Raw genomic sequence first — 20,019 nt, 5'->3', positions numbered from 1 at the left:
CCATGTATAGCACGTAAGGTAAATATGGATAGAACATTGTCAAAAGTCAAGTTGTTTGAGTAAAATCAATAATAATGATAAAGTATATAATAAGGAGATGGCTAATTGAAAGCTTATTCCAAAGACATAATGAAGAGCTTAAAAACGATGTATAGCACGTAAGGTAAATATGGATAGAACATTGTCAAAAGTCAAGTTGTTTGAGTAAAATCAATAATAATGATAAAGTATATAATAACGAGATGGCTAATTGAAAGCTTATTCCAAAGACATAATGAAGAGCTTAAAAACGATGTATAGCACGTAAGGTAAATATGGATAGAACATTGTCAAAAGTCAAGTTGTTTGAGTAAAATCAATAATAATGATAAAGTATATAATAACGAGATGGCTAATTGAAAGCTTATTCCAAAGACATAATGAAGAGCTTAAAAACCATGTATAGCACGTAAGGTAAATATGGATAGAACATTGTCAAAAGTCAAGTTGTTTGAGTAAAATCAATAATAATGATAAAGTATATAATAAGGAGATGGCTAATTGAAAGCTTATTCCAAAGACAAAATGAAGAGCTTAAAAACGATGTATAGCACGTAAGGTAAATATGGATAGAACATTGTCAAAAGTCAAGTTGTTTGAGTAAAATCAATAATAATGATAAAGTATATAATAACGAGATGGCTAATTGAAAGCTTATTCCAAAGACATAATGAAGAGCTTAAAAACCATGTATAGCACGTAAGGTAAATATGGATAGAACATTGTCAAAAGTCAAGTTGTTTGAGTAAAATCAATAATAATGATAAAGTATATAATAACGAGATGGCTAATTGAAAGCTTATTCCAAAGACATAATGAAGAGCTTAAAAACCATGTATAGCACGTAAGGTAAATATGGATAGAACATTGTCAAAAGTCAAGTTGTTTGAGTAAAATCAATAATAATGATAAAGTATATAATAACGAGATGGCTAATTGAAAGCTTATTCCAAAGACATAATGAAGAGCTTAAAAACCATGTATAGCACGTAAGGTAAATATGGATAGAACATTGTCAAAAGTCAAGTTGTTTGAGTAAAATCAATAATAATGATAAAGTATATAATAACGAGATGGCTAATTGAAAGCTTATTCCAAAGACATAATGAAGAGCTTAAAAACGATGTATAGCACGTAAGGTAAATATGGATAGAACATTGTCAAAAGTCAAGTTGTTTGAGTAAAATCAATAATAATGATAAAGTATATAATAACGAGATGGCTAATTGAAAGCTTATTCCAAAGACATAATGAAGAGCATAAAAACCATGTATAGCACGTAAGGTAAATATGGATAGAACATTGTCAAAAGTCAAGTTGTTTGTGTAAAAGCAATAATAATGATAAAGTATATAATAAGGAGATGGCTAATTGAAAGCTTATTACAAAGACATAATGAAGAGCTTAAAAACGATGTATAGCACGTAAAGTAAATAGGGATAGAACATTGTCAAAAGTCAAGTTGTTTGTGTAAAATCAATAGTAATGATAAAGTTTATGCATCTGCGAATTAGCCAGAGCACTCCGCGCGGAGGTTACTTGCTTGAAATATTTTACATCTGGATTTGGATAATCTCCAGACTGGATTTAGAACGCAACGTGAATTTCGACCTATTCACGTGACACAATCTCATCCTTATGGCAAACCGAATATGCCCTTTGCTTCATAACATACTTTGTTACTATGCGAGCATACTTACGTAAACATACATGTACGTACCACAGTGTCATCTCCTTCCATGTGAGAATCCTTGCACGCGTGAGTGTCAAACTCTTCATTCGTCTTATAAACGACTAAACACGTTTGACAACAGAAGAAAGGAAGATTTTCTGTTTGAAGTTCAGAAGATGGTTCTGCGCCTTCCATTGATCCCTCGTCAAAAGAATCATCCTTTAGTTTGTGTTCCTACAACAAACAAATTTATATCTTATATATCTTACACATATATATACACACACACTTATATATTGTCACGAACTCTGTTCAACTCAATTATTAAACTTTTGTTCATGATTGTACTTTTAGTTCATTACTCTTCAAATGATTTACAAAAAATAGTAAAAGGATACTTTGGATATTTTAATACTACATTGTAATTAACTTATGGATTTTTTTATCTATAAAAACTGCTATGTAATTTTGTCTTTAATTTGTTTTCAAGTACTGAAATCATCTACCTTACACAAATTATCGTGTAAGTTCATGCATTGACAAATATGACGAGTAAAGTATATTCGTAGGTACAGGTACTTACTATTTTACTAAGAGTACAGTAAATACATAACCTCAGCACTAAACAAAAACAAAAACAACTGTCTCAACAAGAAGAGCACTTCATATCAAGCTGTGGAGCCAATCTCAACATTAAAGAAACACAGAAATGTATCATTTTACTAAACTTCTACTAAGTCAACATCTATAACTCTAAGGTATGTGCTCGTTTCATATTTGTCAAGTCTTAGTCATGATTCGGTACTTGGGAAGTTTTAAGAGACAGGAATAAACACGTATTAAATCATTCCCTGAAAACTCTATTCTTTCACTTCATCATAAAGAGAATACCTAACCCTACGGTCTATGGAACCCGAAGGTTCAATACCGCGTTCACAAAAGCTCTCCACTGACTTCTATCCTTAGCCAACTGCATCCAGTTTCTACTTTGTATTTTAATCTCTGCGAGATACACCTTAATATTGTCCTCCCATCTGCGCCTAGGTCTTCCTAATAGTCGTTTTCCGATTGGTCTTCCAGTTAAGACTTTGAAGGCATTCCTACTTTCTTCTATTGTGGCTACATGACCTGCCCATCTAAGCCTCCTAGATTTAATGACCCTAACAATGTTTGGTAAACCTTATAAAGTATGTAGTTCCAAGTTATGAAGTTTCCACCATTCCCCATTCCCGTTCTTCTTAGGTCCGAATATTCGTCTTAGGGTTTTATTCTCAAATACTTTCAGTCTATGTTGTTCCCTGAGAGTAAGCGACCATGTTTAGCAACCATACAGAACAACAGGCATGATTATCGTTTTATATTTCAAGCTTGAAATTTCTCGACAGAATTCGCCACGATAAACAGAATATTCATAAATATGGTGTAAAAATAATAATAGATTTCAATTGTTTCGAACATTATTGTACAATTTATGTGAATATATTTTCATGTATAAAACGTTAGAAGGATATACGAATGTATGGAAATTATATTATGGAATATATGGCATCTTAACCTAAAACTATCATTTTTTAAAAAAAATATTGTTCCGAAAAAATTCATCCCTGGAAGATAGGGTTGTCATATTTGTATACAGAATATTATTTCTCTATGTGCTCACACGCATTTTTCCATTTTTGTTTTGTTAACATTAATAATACTACATACATTGGAAATTGAAGGTAGATAAGCAACTAAAAACTATTTTCGTGCTCTATTAATAGCAAAAATTTGAATTAAAAATATACGTTGTTGCAATATTTCATTGTCACATATTGAAAAATTAAATTAGAACAACGTGAAAGTTAAAAATTATACAATAATAATTGTACAACAATTTCCTACGTAACTACAAACTTCGTGATAAAGGCAATCAGATGCCTTTGATACGTCATCAAAATTTAATTATTACAATTTTATACTCGTATTTCAAAATTACTGATTGATTGATTTTGAGTTTAACGTTTCGTTCAGCAGCGAGGCTATATGAGACGTGGACCCACTGGTTAACGTGCAATCCGAACCACCTGAGTTCACGCTAGGAATCGAGCCCAGGTCTCCCACGCCGAAGGCGCATATGCTAACCACTTAACAACGAAAGGAGCTGTATTTCAAAATTAATCAAACACTGTTCTAACTGACGGTTCCATTTAAATTTATATTATTATAACCGTTATCTTAATTATTGCTGTTATTCTCTTCTTTATTATTATTAAAGTGAGAAGTTTTATTTATTTAGTTGTATCATACTAAGTTTTATATACAACAGAAATACACAAAACCGGTCAAAATTTTCTGCATAAATATAATAATAATAATAATAATAATAATAATAATAATAGTAACTTCAACTTACTTCGTTTATATGGTCCTCTAATTCATTTTTATTTTCAAATAGTAAACTGCATTGGTTACATTTGACATTTGAATATTCCGAGTCATCGCTATCTACATCACTTTTGACAACAGCCTTCTTCCGCACTTTATCACACTGATGACGTGAAAGACTTGTCAAGTTGTGAAAGGCGCTGAAATATTGAAGAGACATTTATAAGTATAAGCACTGCATTTAAAGAAATAACTGTGAAAACATCTAACCTATATAGTAACTTTTAACAAACACTGAGCCACTGTCCCCCCCCCCCCCCCCCCATGAAGTTTGGAGTTCCCATGTTTGATCTACTCTTACCGATATTCCCACTTTACTACGTCGACCACAACTAAGAGGAAATAGTCACTAACATTACCTTCTTTTTGTATATATCGACTCCGAAACGAAAGATGTACGGCAGTGATGGCCAACCTTTTTAGGTTTTAGGGCTACTTATCATTTCAGACGATTTGCTTATTGTAGTATAGACTCTATATTAATTTAAGTAATCTACATCAGTTTAGTGCCGCCACCCGAAAGCAAATTTAACTTTGTGGACTTGATTCATATTTCAAGACAAAAATATTTTTGAATATTTAGATACGATAAATGGTTATATAGTTACCCCTCTTACCATTCACTATGATACTGGTAATTCTTTGGATTTTTCTTTAAACTTGGATGTTTTATTGCGACGAAACGCTTCTACAAAACTGGTGGGGACTGCACTGCCAAACACTAACGGAATAGAGGAATGAACTCTAACATCTTTACACTATACCGAAGTCAGCTCCACTGCTTAGGCCTCAATTAATCTATACGCCACTTTCAGCCAACATTATACGAGGGTTGCAATGAAAGTTTCGGGAAAATGATAGAACGCAAGAATATCAAAGTACAGCAATTTTTTATTGCTTTTCAAAGTACTCCCCCTGTGCAGCAATGCATTGTTTCATGCGATAGAACAACTTCTTGAAACAGTTATGGCACTCCGAAGTTGGTACCTGTTAAACATGCAGTTTGTATGCCTCGATGGCTTCTTCTGGTGTGCAAAAGCGCTTCCCACGCAACATGTTCTTGATTGTTGGGAACAAAATGAAATCACTGGAGCTAAATCAGGGGAATAAGCTGAATGTGCAATGACGTCAACGTTTTCTTGGTCCAAAAAATCACTTGTGACAGCCACTGTGTGCAGTCTGCATTGCCGTGATGCAAAATGTTTTGACCGTTGGAATTGGACCGTCTGCTCACATTCAGTACTACTAGTAGACATATGGTTGTGTACCATTCTGCATTGACTGTTCTATGATTCTCCAGTGGCACAGTTGCAACATGATCTGATTTACCAAAGAATAATACAATCATCTGTTTGGAGACACTGCATGAACGAACAATTTTGGTTGGTTTAGGTTCATCGCGGAACATCCTCACAGCAGATTGTCGCTTTGTTTCCGATTCATATGCATAAATCCACATTTCAGCATCTGTTACAATGTTAAATACCAAATTAGATGATCCAGACTTGAACTGTTTCGTCATAGCTTTGCACTACTTCACACGGGCGTCTCTTTCTGCTTGAGTTAAATGTGTGGGATCTAACGTGCGCGAAGTTTCTTTCACACCTAAATGAACATGCAATATTATTTGTATTTGGCTCATACCAATGCCTAAGGTCCCCTGAATTTCGCGATAAGCCACATGTCGATCAGTGTTAATTAATTCACTAACAGCTTCAATGTTTTTGGGCAGAATGGCTGTCGATGGACGACCTGCACGATCCTCATCACTTAAGCTGGCCCGACTACATCTGAACTCCTAAAACCAACTGTGTAAATTATCATCTGGGATGGGGCTTCATCAGGAAAAGTAGCAGTCATCCGACGAACACACTCTTGCTGTGTTAACTCTTGGCGAAAATCGTAATAAATTATGGCACGGAAGTACTCTCTTGTAAGGTTCATTTTTGATCACAACTATCTCATTTCAAAATGGTTCAAACTTTTGCGAACTTTCGAGATGCGTCAATGTTGCCATCTAAAATCCATTCTAGAGCGATCGAACGTTTTTGTGAGTTAACAAGATTCCTTTGCCAGGTAACGTGCCAATTAGTCCGCAAGATCAATTGTACACAAAGTCGTCTGTTCACTAACCCAATAGAGGGAATCGTATGACTGATACGACAATATGACACAGATCATCGCGGGCTATCTCTCATGACTTGCTGGTCGAAACGTTGGCCACCCTTGGTGTACGGAGAACGTGCAGTTGCTTCCCGTGGAAATCCGACAAACAACTATTTCAGTTTGGGTTTGAAGTTTTCTGTTTTGCGTCCTTATGCAATACCGCGGTTATGAAGAACGGAACAGACACTGGGCTCTAAATCGAGACTGGGGCTTGAATTCGGTTCAGATGGCATCAACCCTCACAGTAGAGACCGTTCCTTACCACACTAAGCTCGCTTTCAAGACATCTGAATTACAATACCACGCCACCGGCTACAATTTTTCTGAGGTATTATATGAGATACTTTATAGCGTGCTTCTTAAATGAATAACAGGCCTTCTTAAAATGTATGAACAACCGATGAATCACACAATCACATTCTTTTAATACCTATGAATGGTTCGTTCAGTATTAATCTACTGCGTCTCAAGCCACATTACGTATCTCCAATGATACGTACTTCTTTTAGATAGGGGTTTAAGCAGCATTACAGGAATTAATTTACAGGATGATTCAAAAGTCTCTTACCACTTCTTTTAAGGATGTATTTATATTGAACTTGATGTAGGAAATATACAGTAGGGCTGGGGGCACATCTTTTGGATGATGGTTCGCGGACGACCGCCATCTTGAATTTCAAACGATAGGTGGGTCACGTGATACATGACCTTAGGCTAGAATTTGCTCACAAGTAAGGGACCATATGGTTGTCGCGCAAATCAGATGCAGACATACGCCATCTGATTGAGAATGAAGAGATATGGAGAACACAGAAATTTAAGGTGCTAAGGGCCATAGGAAGCGGAGCGAGGAAAGAGGAAACATTGAATGTCGGCAAAATTGAAGAAAGTCAGGAATGACGGGAAAAGTTAATTTCGTGCAAACAGGGAAAGAAAGTCAACCAAAAAAAAAAAAAAAAAAAAAAAAGAAACTAAACATAACAAGGGCATCAAGGACGAAGAAAGATCATAATCAGGGTTGCCATCTCTGCATAACATTGATATGGAGGTATAGCACAGTATAGCAATTCATGCACAAGGAAAAATATTAGTAACACAAAAGACAATTGAAAAGACTCTGTACACGTGCGTAAAAAGGTTTAACGATAGTCGTGAGTGAATAATGTACATGAGGGAGGACAAATATAGACATGAAAGTGAAGGGGGTACACATGATAACACAGAAACGAAAGTGTTTGGGAGCATCGTTCCATGATGATGATGATGATGATCGTTCATCACAGATACGTTAGTGTTCTCCAGTATTAATGTGTGGCAACGTGAGAACTTTCTCCGCCTTCAGTCATTTGTTCATTACCAGTTTTCCTCTAGGCGATTCCAAAAGATGATACGCTTTGTGTTTTTCAAATGTGGCTACTCCAATGAACATCCTGGACAGTTTAAAACACCTTCCGCATATTGCTTTGCAAAAGGACTCACAGAGAAATGCTGCAGAGACGCGTGTGACCAGCTTGCTTTTATCTGCTGTGCTCACTGCGAAAAATGTTTGTATGTTGACCACGCATTCATTCGTGATCTTCACGTCAACTGCAATTGAACTACAAATGGTGCGTACTGTTCTCTATTTTCCTCCATTTGTATTCACGCGAGTGTAATATTCACTCACGACTACGTTACACATTTTTACGCAAGTGTACAGAGTCTTTTCAATTGTCTTTTGTGTTACTAATATTTTTCCTTGTGCATGAATTGCTATACTGTGCTATATCTTCCATATCAATGTAATGCAGAGCTGGCAACACTGCGGTCCGGATGGCAATCCTGATTATGATCTTTCTTCGTCCTTGATGCCCTTGTTATGTTTAGTTTCTTTTGGTTGACTTTCTTTCCCTGTTTGCACGAAATTAACTTTTCCCGTCATTCTTGACTTTCTTCAATTTTGCCGACATTCAATGTTTCCTCTTTCCTCGCTCCGCTCCCTATGGCCCTTAGCACCTTAAATTTCTGTGTTCTCCATATCTTTTCATGCTCAATCAGATGGCGTATGTCTGCATCTGATTTGCGCGACAATCATATGCTCCCTTACTTGTCAGGATGTCAAATCTGAAATCAGATTTTATGTATCTTTATTTGGTGAGAAGTTATTCCTCTGTCTGCAGGTGGTAAACTATGACGATAACAACTGAGGAACGCATCGAGATCGTCAAACTGTGAGGTGAGAGAAGTGCCTGTGCAGCAGAAACCGATTTCAATCAGCGTCATTCACAACATCACCCTGTACCACATGTGGAGCACATTGTGTAATAGGTAAACATCAACTGTCGTTGTCCATAACTTGTCACCACATAATGATACATGAAATCTGATTTGACATTCTGAGCAAATTCCAGCCTAAGGTCATGTATCACATGACCAACGTACCGTTTGAAACAAAAAAAAAAAAAAAAAAAATGAAATTCAAGATGGCGGCCGTCCGCGAACTATCATGCAAAACGTGTACTTTTAGCCCTATTGTATATTTTCTACATCAACTTCAATATGAATACATCCGTACGGATTTTAAAAGGGGTGGTAAGGGACTTTTGAAACATCCTGCATTTTATATTCAATAATAGGCACTTCTTGCATTTGACATTTCGAGATTACACAGCACTGATTTATTTTAGAATGAAGACTTACCTGTCACAGTAGTCACACACATAGAGATGAGAGATATTTCTAATCGTTTGTTTTTCGCTTTCCATTTCATCTTTTCTCGTCTTACAAACAGTTTCGCTCTTTTGGAGTCCCTGATGTTCACTGAGTCTACTACATTCACCTTCTGCATAGCTCGACGACTCCACACTCGCCACGGATTCACTGTGCTTAGTAACACTGCTTCGTTTCCTCGTTTCGCCATTTCTTCTTGTTCTTCTCGTCCCTGTTTTCCTTCTAGGTGCCACTGGTTCACTTTTTACTACATCAGTTTCTTTAGAAGCTTCATCCAGTGGAATACAATTTTCATATTTAACTTCTTGTTGCCCGGGTCTATCCTCTTCTATTGCTCCACTTTTCTCTTCATCTGCTGAAACACAGTTTTATTTGATCAATTAAGACTTCAATAATAAACATATACATACATACATATATATATATATATACACAATAGCTCCATATTATCAGAAACAAAAATTACTCTCATATGAATTTGATCACAGGGTGTCTACTATAATTCAGAAATGAAATATCGTGACTTTTTCGTGACCTTTTCTTTACCAAACTACAAAACTTCGTAACACTTTCTAGAGCGAATTAAGCCGGATTTTCATGCATGCGATAGAAGCGTGCTTTGCTTGCGATTTGCTAGCGTCTAAATCTGACCATAGACATTTTTGGCCGTGCATTTTGACGTTTTATAGAACAAAGTGTTTCAGTCAGTATTTATATATGTACAAATTTAAAAAAGTCGTGACCTAAAAGCTGAATTTCGTGACTTTTTCGTGACATTCGTGACCGATAGACACCCTGGACCATAAGAAGTTTCAGAGTGGTACACGTAAAGTTCAAATGGAGGTATCAGTATATTTCTAAGGCTTTGTAGTACTTATTACATTTAACGCACAATTATAAGTAATACATCAAATGAAACAGTTTTTGCTACAAGTGTTCAATGTGAGTACCACTTGTCACACGGCACACATCGCGTCGATAGGCGAACTCTTCCCAAACTTTGATCAGTGTGTTTGGAGTAATTGCTGCAACAACTGCTTCAACCCTCTTTCTTAAGTCGGATAGGTCAGCTGACAACGAAGAAACATACACACGATCCATTATGAATCCCTAGGGGCACGAATTTTTCGCATTAAGAATTTGAAAATTTCGCGTTTCGTTTTTCATATTTCGCGTTTTGTCGCATTTTCCAAATAAAGTTTCGCATTTTGTAGCTCTTGCGGAAAAGAATTCCCTGACATTTTTTACAATTGTTCCTTTTATTCATAGATTACTATACAAATAAACCATTAATTACCTAAAAACAAAATACACTTGACAATGTTAATTTCACGTATAGAAAAAATATGTTTTATCTAATCAAACTGAGGAAAATCAGTAACTAAACTTACTATGAATAGGAAAGTTTTGCTGTCTTCTGAAAACACATAGCACAAGTTACATTTACATTTAAGCATTAAACATAAGCATGTTACATGTTTCCACATATTCCTCCTTCATTGTTGTACGTAGGTCACTTATCATCAGTCCGTACTTGGAGAAAATCTCTCGTAAATTGACTTTGCTTGTTGGAAGGCACACATATGTAAGTGCATTTACAACAAACGTCAAACAATCATCACTTCGAAACTCCCCATTCAGCTGCGATGATGATAGCTAACGAGCAACATGTTCTCTATAGTCGTGTATCGTGTTCTCATCACCCAAAATGCACAGTTCATACCACGTTCTACAGTTCCGTCAGCGGAAAACTAGCGTTTTTATGGTAATTAAAACTTATTTTTAAAATTTCACGTTATATCGTGTATTGTTAGAAATTTCGCGCAAAACTACCATTTTCGCGTTTTATCGCGCAACAGAAACCAATGAAAACACACATAGAATATCATAAAAATTATTTAATTCTGACGCATTTCGTTTATCAAGCATTGCGAAAAACTCGTGCCTCTATGAATCCCCAATGGTAAAAATCGCATGGTGAACGTGGAGGCCATGCGAAACAAGCTCTGTTATTCGGCCCCTTGCAGCCAATCCAGCGGTCGGGTACAACGTCATTTAACCAATCTCTTCTAACGGCAGACAGAGGAAAAAAGGCATACGCATGTTGCATACAAAATTGTTTAAGTTGCTCTTTCATTTGATGTGTTATTTTTAATTGTAAGTTAATTGTAATAAAGACTAGAAAGCCTTAAAACCCCAATATTCGTTATGAAACGCAGTGTATTTATCGGTAGAACAAACATTATTGTTTTAATACGTTATACCACAATGTTGGATACCATGCTATTATGAGTTTGCTGCAAATGCTTTAAGAAAATGCCACTGAAGATGATCGGAGTTCCGGTTGAAAATGTAAGCAATTAATAAATGACAGAAGTATAGGATTATTTATTTATTTACACATATTTCTGGGTATTACCCGGCATCTACGGCCTTAAGCCCGTTACATATGAGGAATGGCGTCCTTCGGCAGCCACACTATCCGGGGAAGGTTGAAAGGAAAGAGGAAAGAATAAAGCGGCCAGGGACCTTTAAGTTAGGTACCATCCCGGTATTTACCTGGTGTAAATGAGGAAAAACTTCACTCTAGCTGACTGGAATTGAAAAAGCTCTTACATCTTTTCGAGTGAGTGGCGCAACCGGGAATCGAATCCAGCGACCACTCGCACAACAGAACCATAGGAACATTAGTCCAAGTGAATATTTGTAATCATGCGCCAGTTTAGTTGCTTAAGTTGTTATCTTATAACATTTTATAACTACGTTCGAGAGAAAAAAAAGTGTATCTTTATAGTCACGTGACTACCTGTTATATGTGTTTAGTCCCTGGTTCGAATTCTGGTGGAAGCACTTGCCCTAGATACAAAGTATACAGTATTGGTTCGGATCGCACTTTGACCAGTAAGTGCTCTCTCATACAGCTTCCCTTTAAGCTTCAATTATCAAACAAATAGTCTTCATGAAAAATTCAAAAAGACTAAAAAATCTTTTTCTTACATCTTTGTAATAAATTACTATATATTCATTTCCAAGACCTTTTCTCACCTCATACTCAGTGCAACTTTTCCTGCTGCATTGCTAAACTCGACACTTGCTAAATAATATATTTTGTTCATTAGTTTCTTGAAATTAAGCGTCTGTTTTCAGCATCAGCGGTTTAGGGTGGAATCTGAACCGCCGCGCCGTTGCGTTTACATTTTTTAAATTCTCTCACACCGGGAATCGAAATCGAGACCCCGTCTACCACAAATACACGCACTAGTCACTATACCAGAAGGAAGAACAGTAATTCATTTTGTATTGTTACTTTGGGACTTTTTTTTTCAACTCTACATGCCAAAATATATTCACTAGTGCATTATCTCTATTTATTTTTTCGGAAGTTGCCCGAGATGATTTTTCCCGAAGTGACAACTTAGCTGAAACACTAATTCTCTACATTACACTAGGAAGAACCACCGAAGCTATAGGGTACAAAATATGCAAATACATTGGATCTATCTTTGTAGCACGAAGATACCTTCTTTTCAATGGATCATTTCAATCAACACTGTGATCATTATCGACATCCAGTCTCAACGATAACTGGAAATGAAATGATATGAAATCTTTAAGTTTTACGTCCCACGTTATACCGGCTAGGCTAAAGGAGACGGTGATGATGAGAAATGAATGAAAATGGTGGAATGAAGAAAGTGGGAGGAAACGGGAGAACACCGAGAAAACCCAAGCACACGGTGTTTGTTCACCAGAATGCTCACTTGACGCGAACTCGGATCGAACCAACGACCCCATGAACCAGAGGTGAACGCTCGACCACTAAGCCACCGTAGCCCACTACGCATGGAAAAAGAAAACGAACTAAATTATTTAATAATCAATTTCTAGCATACCTTGCTCCACGTCATCCATTCAAACTCGGAACATATAAAGATGTCGCTGTAGTTTTGTCTGTGTCTGACCTATCACTTTGTCTCTTTTATCTACAGACGACCACCCACAGCTTGTTTAAATTTTTTTATTTCCAATACTTCGATAACTGCAAACCCAGTGGCGTATTAAGTACATAGGACGGGATTCAACAGTTAACATTACTGGTCAGCTCTCTGGAGTCTTGGAGTGAGATAGTTTCCAAGTATACGCCAAATAAACAAGCAAGCGAACTATTATACTTACAAGAGCTTCTGGAAAAATTTCTGCAAATTACTGTCAACAGTGGCGCTAGTATTCCGCTATTATGAAATTCAGAAGAATAAATATTTCTATGTTTAAATTATCTTCGATTCTTTAAGACTATTCGTTTATTTTTCATCACAATTTTAAGAAGTATGAGAGTTTCTCGAGAATACTTTAGAAGGAATTTTTTTTTTTTTTTTTTTTTTTTTTTATAATTTCAAATGTACTTTAAGATTTAACACTGAAATAACGCATCGAGTGAATTCTTTGGCTTTTAGGGATATCATAATTATGATAGGTATTCTGCCATTATTGGCAGGTTACATGCAGCAATTGAGACACTTCTATGCTCCAAGGTCTTCAGCTAACCTCTTCGGCTTTACGTACGATTTCTCTGTTTTGATGTCGTCCAATAATTGTAGCCTCTTCGCCCCCTCCCTCTCTTTCCTGCCATTATATCCTCTCTAGGACGTCTCTCATGATACAGTTCCTTCCTAGCCAATGTCCCAACCAGTATTCTCTCCTTGTTAATAATATCTAAAATTGTTCTTCTTTTCCCACCATTTCTAACATTCTCTCATTCGTTTTCTGCTCGACCCAGCTAATTCTCTCTATTCTTCTCCACACCCACATTTCGAAAGCTTTCAGTAGTTTTGTGTAATGTCCATGTTTCCACCCCATACAGTACAATACTCCACACGAAGCATTTTATGAGTCTTTTTCTCAACTCTTTACTTAAGGTATCACAAAATAGTCTTTCTTGCTCCTAAAGGCTTCTTTCGCCATTCCTATCCTTGCTTTTATTTCACTTTCACACTTCAGACTACTATCCAGGTATCGAAAACTAGTCACCTGTTCTATTTTCTCCCCTCCTACTTCTATATTTGACACCGACTACTTCGTTCCAATCACCATGACTTTTGTCTTTCTAACATTTTTCATCCCATATTCTTTACAGCCCTTCCACACGTTTTCTAATATCTTACTAATTTTCTTTCGAGATATCGCAACAAGCGCTATATCATCTGAAAACCGTATACACCTAATCATTTTACCTCCTGCTACCGAAATGCCGTCTTTATTATGTAAGCTCTTTCTCACTATCTCTTGTAGATAGATATTAAATAATGTACGCGAGTATTCTCCTCTGTCTTTGGGGATAAGCACCATGCAATAAGACTATGTAGAATTGGTTCTCCGAATTCCAGCGTGGTCGTACATTTCTTAGTGATGATTTTCGTGAAGGTCCATCCATGTGTGTTGTTCCCAGTAATGTTGTTGCTGTGGATGAAATGACTGAGAGATCGACATGTGGCATATGAGATCCACGCATTCTTGTACATTAACATAAAAGCAATACGATTTTGCATGGGCACCTGAAATGAAATGAAATCTTTCAGTTTTACGTCCCACGTTTATGCCGGTGATTATGAGAAATGAATGAAATTGCGGAGTGAAGAAAGTGGGAGGAAACGGGAGAACCCCGAGAAAACCCACGAGCACGGTCTTTGGCCGCCACAAAGTCCACACGGCGCGAGCTGGGATTGAACCAGGGACCCCAAGCACCGAAGGTGAAAGCTCTAGCACTGAGCCCCCGCATGGTCACCTGAACGTACGGAAACTTTCAAGCCGTTGGATTCCACACAATTTGACCGAAGTTCAAAAACAGAATCATGTCAATTAGTGTAGAAAAATGCTTATATATATATATATATATATATATATATATATATATATATAAACGGAGGTAACTCAAATTTGGTGTACTACATTATTATAGGAAATGAAACTTGGATTTATTCATACGAACTTGAAACTAAACAGCAACTTACTGTTTGCGTGTTTCAAATTAAGCCGAGACCAATAAGAGTTGTTCGCTCGATAAGTGCTGACGAGGAAATGATTTCTTGTTTCTTCGGTTAAACCGGAAATGTGATGATCACAGCTTTAGAAAATTGAAGGACTGTAAATGCTGAGTGGTATTGCCTCAGATCATCAATGAATTGCGTAAACAAATCCACGACGTCACATCATTTTTGACGAGAACAACCCCAGTTCCCACTCAGTACAAAAACTGTTGATCTTTTGTGCAGCTAAAATGTCGAACTAATACCCGTACTCATTTGATCTATCACGTAATGACTTCTCTTTGTTCCCATAGATAAAAAATGAAATGCATAGTGAGCTATTAGTGTCGCCTCAAGCAGCTATTGACACATTTTGAATGGCGGTTCCTTAGATAACAGCCTCAAGGGTGGAAAAAGCCCACTCGAAGTTGATTTGAGAGCACGCAAAAGTGTATCTATTTTAAAGGTATAATGACTATTGCGGATGGGAAGATAAACCAAGCTCGGGAATCGAACCTGAAATTCGTTCAGCACCCGTGCATTGACAGCTTCGCTAATGTCAACCTGAATGCATACAAAGTTATCTGTACAGAAATGCTGTTTTCCTGCAACTTGTGATGCGATTTAAACAAAATAAGTCTTGTTCCAACCTCATCACAAACAACAGCAATAAACCATTATATTAAAAGTTATGGATTAAGCAATTATAGACAAAACATATACGACGAACTATACACATAACAGGCAAACTCAGGTTCGATCGTTACTTCGCCATCTTGCAGAATGTCGTCTTTCTTCCCGCTTTTCTAATGAAGCTCCACCCACGGGTCTAGAACTCAGGTGTAAAACAAAGTCCTGAAACTCTCATAACACACGAAATTTTCATTCATTTCGTCTGCACATGCACTGTCATTGGCTGGAGCATTATCATGACGTACAAGAAAGGTATGTGAAAGTACGTTACCTTAGTCAATCCCACGGATGAGGTTCAAATGTGAACGAAAAATGCATTGTAACGTAGAATGAACGAAAACGCAGAAATGAAACGAAATGTACTTCTTGAAGTCCAATACATAAAATAAAATATATACATCCTCCAAATTAGTTCACATTAAAGATCACTATAAAGATAAATACTCTAAAAAATAATGATGTCATTTCCAGCAGCCCTCGTACTTACATTCTACCTGCATACATAAAATCGGTATTTTACAAAATTACGTACCTAATGCTAAGGAATCCTGCGATGAACGTTGGCAAGCCTCACCAGAAACATCAGTAGTATTATGAACGTCACCAGATATGTCAGCAATTTCTCCTGTGCTTGCAACTGGTTTCTCAATTTCTCCAATCTCAGTAAGTAACTGCACTGGTTCCAAGTAAATGTGCTGCTTCTGTTGTTCGTGCTGTGTCAACGCCTAAAGGAAGAATTTGTAGGTCATTCACATAGGACAATCATCTCATGTGAAGTAAAGAAAGGCAAAACATACAACACAGCAAATGACATACGCAAACATAGGAACTGTTAGAAAAAAGAATATCGGAATATTTAAATAAACTAAAAGTCTATTACTTACCAATATATCCTCACATTGAAAAGCTAAATATTCTCCAGATGTACTGGAACAACAAATTAATTTCGTGTTGAGTGGTGAAGTAATAAGGATAGAAACGGATAAAGGAAATGTTGTATGTGAACAGGAATACATAGCACCAAATGAATGGTGCGTTAAATAATAATAATAATAATAATAATAATAATAATAATAATAATAATAATAATAATAATAATAATCACCATCATCACCATCATCATCATCATCACCACCACCACCACCACCACCACCACCACCACCACCACAGTGGAAGAAACGTGAAGTTTTGAGTACGCTTCTTTTAAACTCAATTCCTTTCTTCCACTGTGCTTTTTATTATTATTATTATTATTATTTAACGCTCCATTCATTTGGTGGTATTATTCCTATTCCCATACAACATTTTCCTTTATCCGTTTTTATCGTTAATGCCTTACCACTGAAGATGGAACTAGCTTGTTATTCCGATACATCTGAAGAATATTTACTTTTCCCCCGGGAGAAGAAATTTGTAGTTAACTTAAATCATCTTCTCATGCGCCTACATAATTTTAATCGGAATATTTATTTGTTTTAGGAGATCACCATTACTATTTTATTCTTTTCGAGCTTTCCAAGTTCAAATCCATGACACATACATACATGGTGGAACTTCTGAATAACGGGCACCAATAGGACATGATTATTTGACGGTAAATCAGAGGTGTCTGTTACAGGGAGGTTTTACGAATTTATAATTACTTATTGAGAGTATGGAACACTTTGCAATAAAATAAATAAAAACCAACCAACCAACTAAACCAAACCAAACTTAACCTAACTTCAGTAAGTGAGTGACTGCGTGTGTGTGTGTGTGTGTGTGTGTGTGAGAGAGAGAGAGAGAGAGAGAGAGAGAGAGAGACAGTCACAACATTGTTAGTGTATATACAAGAATCAGATTTTTCTTGCAGAAAGAAATCACCATACTTTTTTTTTCTACATAAACACCGAGTTTATCACAAGGTTAAAAATAGTATTAATCTTTTTGTATTCCTTGCAGGCTGTAGTAATTTCCGATATTTCGTACACTTTTAGCGAGTATCCATTTTCGGAATTACAGTGGCTTAAATCATACTATGGAGTTAAATTTTCACATGCATCAGTGAAAATTTTTTAATTTATATAAATTTGTGTATTAATGAGAATGTTAACATAACAAGAACTAGCAATTCTATTGGGGGCTTCTATACATTCTCCCATAAAATTATATTATCTACTTGTGATATGTGTGCTTAACACAGTGTTTTATTAATTTCTTCTTTGAAAAAGCTCTCCTTTTGACATGGTCTTCTCTCATCAAGTGACATCTCTGGAATGAATCCGCAGTTTACAGTAGCCAAATTATATTATACGTATTAGCGCGCTTTTGTAATTTTTCGTAAATGACGAAAACTTTGTGTAATGGGAATTTGCAGTGTTAAAGATATTGAAATTATAATATAAATTGTTTTTAATACTCTAATCATCACATATCTTTCAACAAATTAGGCAGAACTTTCACCCGAGCAACCCCCTAGTCCTAGCCTATAGGTCTATTTTACATTTTATTACAGTGATTTTAATATTTTAAACTCATTTAAAAAAGAAAAATTAATACTCAAATACATGATATAAGTATATTTAGTACTTAAAAATGTACATATGGTATCAACTACATCGTGTTTTTATTATTATTATTATTATTATGTATCGATATGTATAATCAACAAGAATATCGACCAGCATTTATTCAATATTAGTAGTGATAAGATGATTACTGCTATATTGTAAGTCGTTTTGTTAAGAGGCTTCATCCCGGCGAAATTAAAATACCGCTAATTTTACAGTAATTATGTGATATCTTCAAATAGATAAAAGATAATTGAAATATGGAACAAGAGCGTCCTAGACAATATTATTTTGCGTGCGTTACCGTTATCACAAGTCACCTAGTGGCTTTATGTTTTCAGCTGTTTAGAAACGCGAAAATAAATGCCAATTTTCAAAATGGCTCGAAATCGAAAGCAGATAAGTGAGTCGTGATAACGGTTTCTCATGTAAAATAATATTGTCTAGGGCGCTGTTGTTCCACATTTCGATTATATTTTATCTATTTGAAGATATCACATAATTACTGTAAAATTAGCGGTATTTTAATTTCGCCGGGATGAAGCCTCTTAAATCAGTAACATCAGGAGTCATTTTATCATATATCCAACTATGTAATAATATATTCCAATAACGTGAAATACCAATAAATACATTTCACATATGTTGAACGTGTTTCACGCACAGCAATATAAACACCTTTTTTATGTAGGTCCTAGTAGTTGCAGTCCATAGCATTCATAAAACTATCTCGTGAATTCGTAGAAAAGCTGAACACTCTTACAACACTAAAAGTTTAATAACAGGTTTTATCAAGTAGCAGAAATCCTTTAACCTTCGTAAGTTTGATAAGTAAGTACACCATATCAAAGTCAATTTAGGAAACTTTATGAGAAAGTGTCCATTTTTTCTTCCATAAAGACAGTACCTTTATGGGGAACTGAAAAAAAAAAAAAACTAAATAAAAGGTTAAATTCCACTTATTGTTGAAAAATAGCAACAATTAACAACAATTTTAAACACATTTGTTTTCAGCACTTGAATAGCATGGGCTTACTGGCTTTATATCTATATATATCTATCTATCTATATCTATATCTATATCTCTCTCTCTCTCTCTCTCTCTCTCTCTCTCTCTATATATATATATATATATATATATATATATATATATATAGTGGTGGTAGTTGTGGTTGAACCGAGAAGCTTAAGTTTTAGTTTATCGGGCATTCTTATTAGTAACAAGAAAAAGAAAGAAAAAAAAAAGTGCTTGCGGGAAGAAGGATTCAAAGGTAGTTGCTGACGTTTTTTTTTTCTTTCTTTCTTCGTAGTGCCCTCCTACGTTGTTGCAGAGTGGTATATTCGATTTCACAAACACTGTCGAAATGGGTGATTTCAGCAAGAGCTGTACACAGCGAAACAATAACATCTCCTAGACACTACTTTCAACAAAGGCCGACACTTTGGCGCGGCGGTGCCGTTTCTAAGAAATCAAACGTAAGTGCTGTGTATACTGTTCCCCCTGCACTACCACTTTAAAAGGCCACTTAAATATATAAAATCCACTTATAAATAAAATCCAATAACATTCATTGCCTGGGAAAAGTTCACAAAGAACATGGCCCGCTATAAACAATACCAATTCCCCCTGCACTCTTTCTTCTACATGCCGTGTTTCCATTTGTCGATACAGCCTCCCTTACTACTACGAAACTCTCTTCTTCCATGGTGGAATGGAAAAAGATGATGTAAAATGAAATGA

General features: G+C 35.9%; 1 protein-coding gene across 3 annotated transcripts in view; it reads right to left on the bottom strand.

Annotated features, from left to right (window-relative positions):
* LOC145671399 (uncharacterized) overlaps nt 1–20,019 on the bottom strand; it is a 59,766-nt gene that overhangs the window by 31,643 nt on the left and 8,104 nt on the right. For 2 of the 3 annotated variants that reach the window (XM_081740524.1, XM_081740526.1), the window contains exons 3-6: nt 16,262–16,454; nt 8,984–9,368; nt 4,107–4,278; nt 1,760–1,945 (exon numbers count right to left, since the gene is read on the bottom strand). In XM_081740524.1, the coding sequence (XP_081596650.1) occupies nt 1,760–1,945; nt 4,107–4,278; nt 8,984–9,368; nt 16,262–16,454 (936 nt within the window). The remainder of the gene's footprint in view (nt 1–1,759; nt 1,946–4,106; nt 4,279–8,983; nt 9,369–16,261; nt 16,455–20,019) is intronic. The other variant, XM_081740525.1, reaches the window with a different exon arrangement.

The sequence above is a fragment of the Thermobia domestica genome, chromosome 15, assembly GCF_964235325.1.
Source record: "Thermobia domestica chromosome 15, izTheDome1.hap1.1, whole genome shotgun sequence".
Taxonomy (NCBI): Eukaryota; Metazoa; Arthropoda; class Insecta; order Zygentoma; family Lepismatidae; genus Thermobia; species Thermobia domestica.
This window is presented reverse-complemented; position numbering and strand designations above follow the sequence as displayed.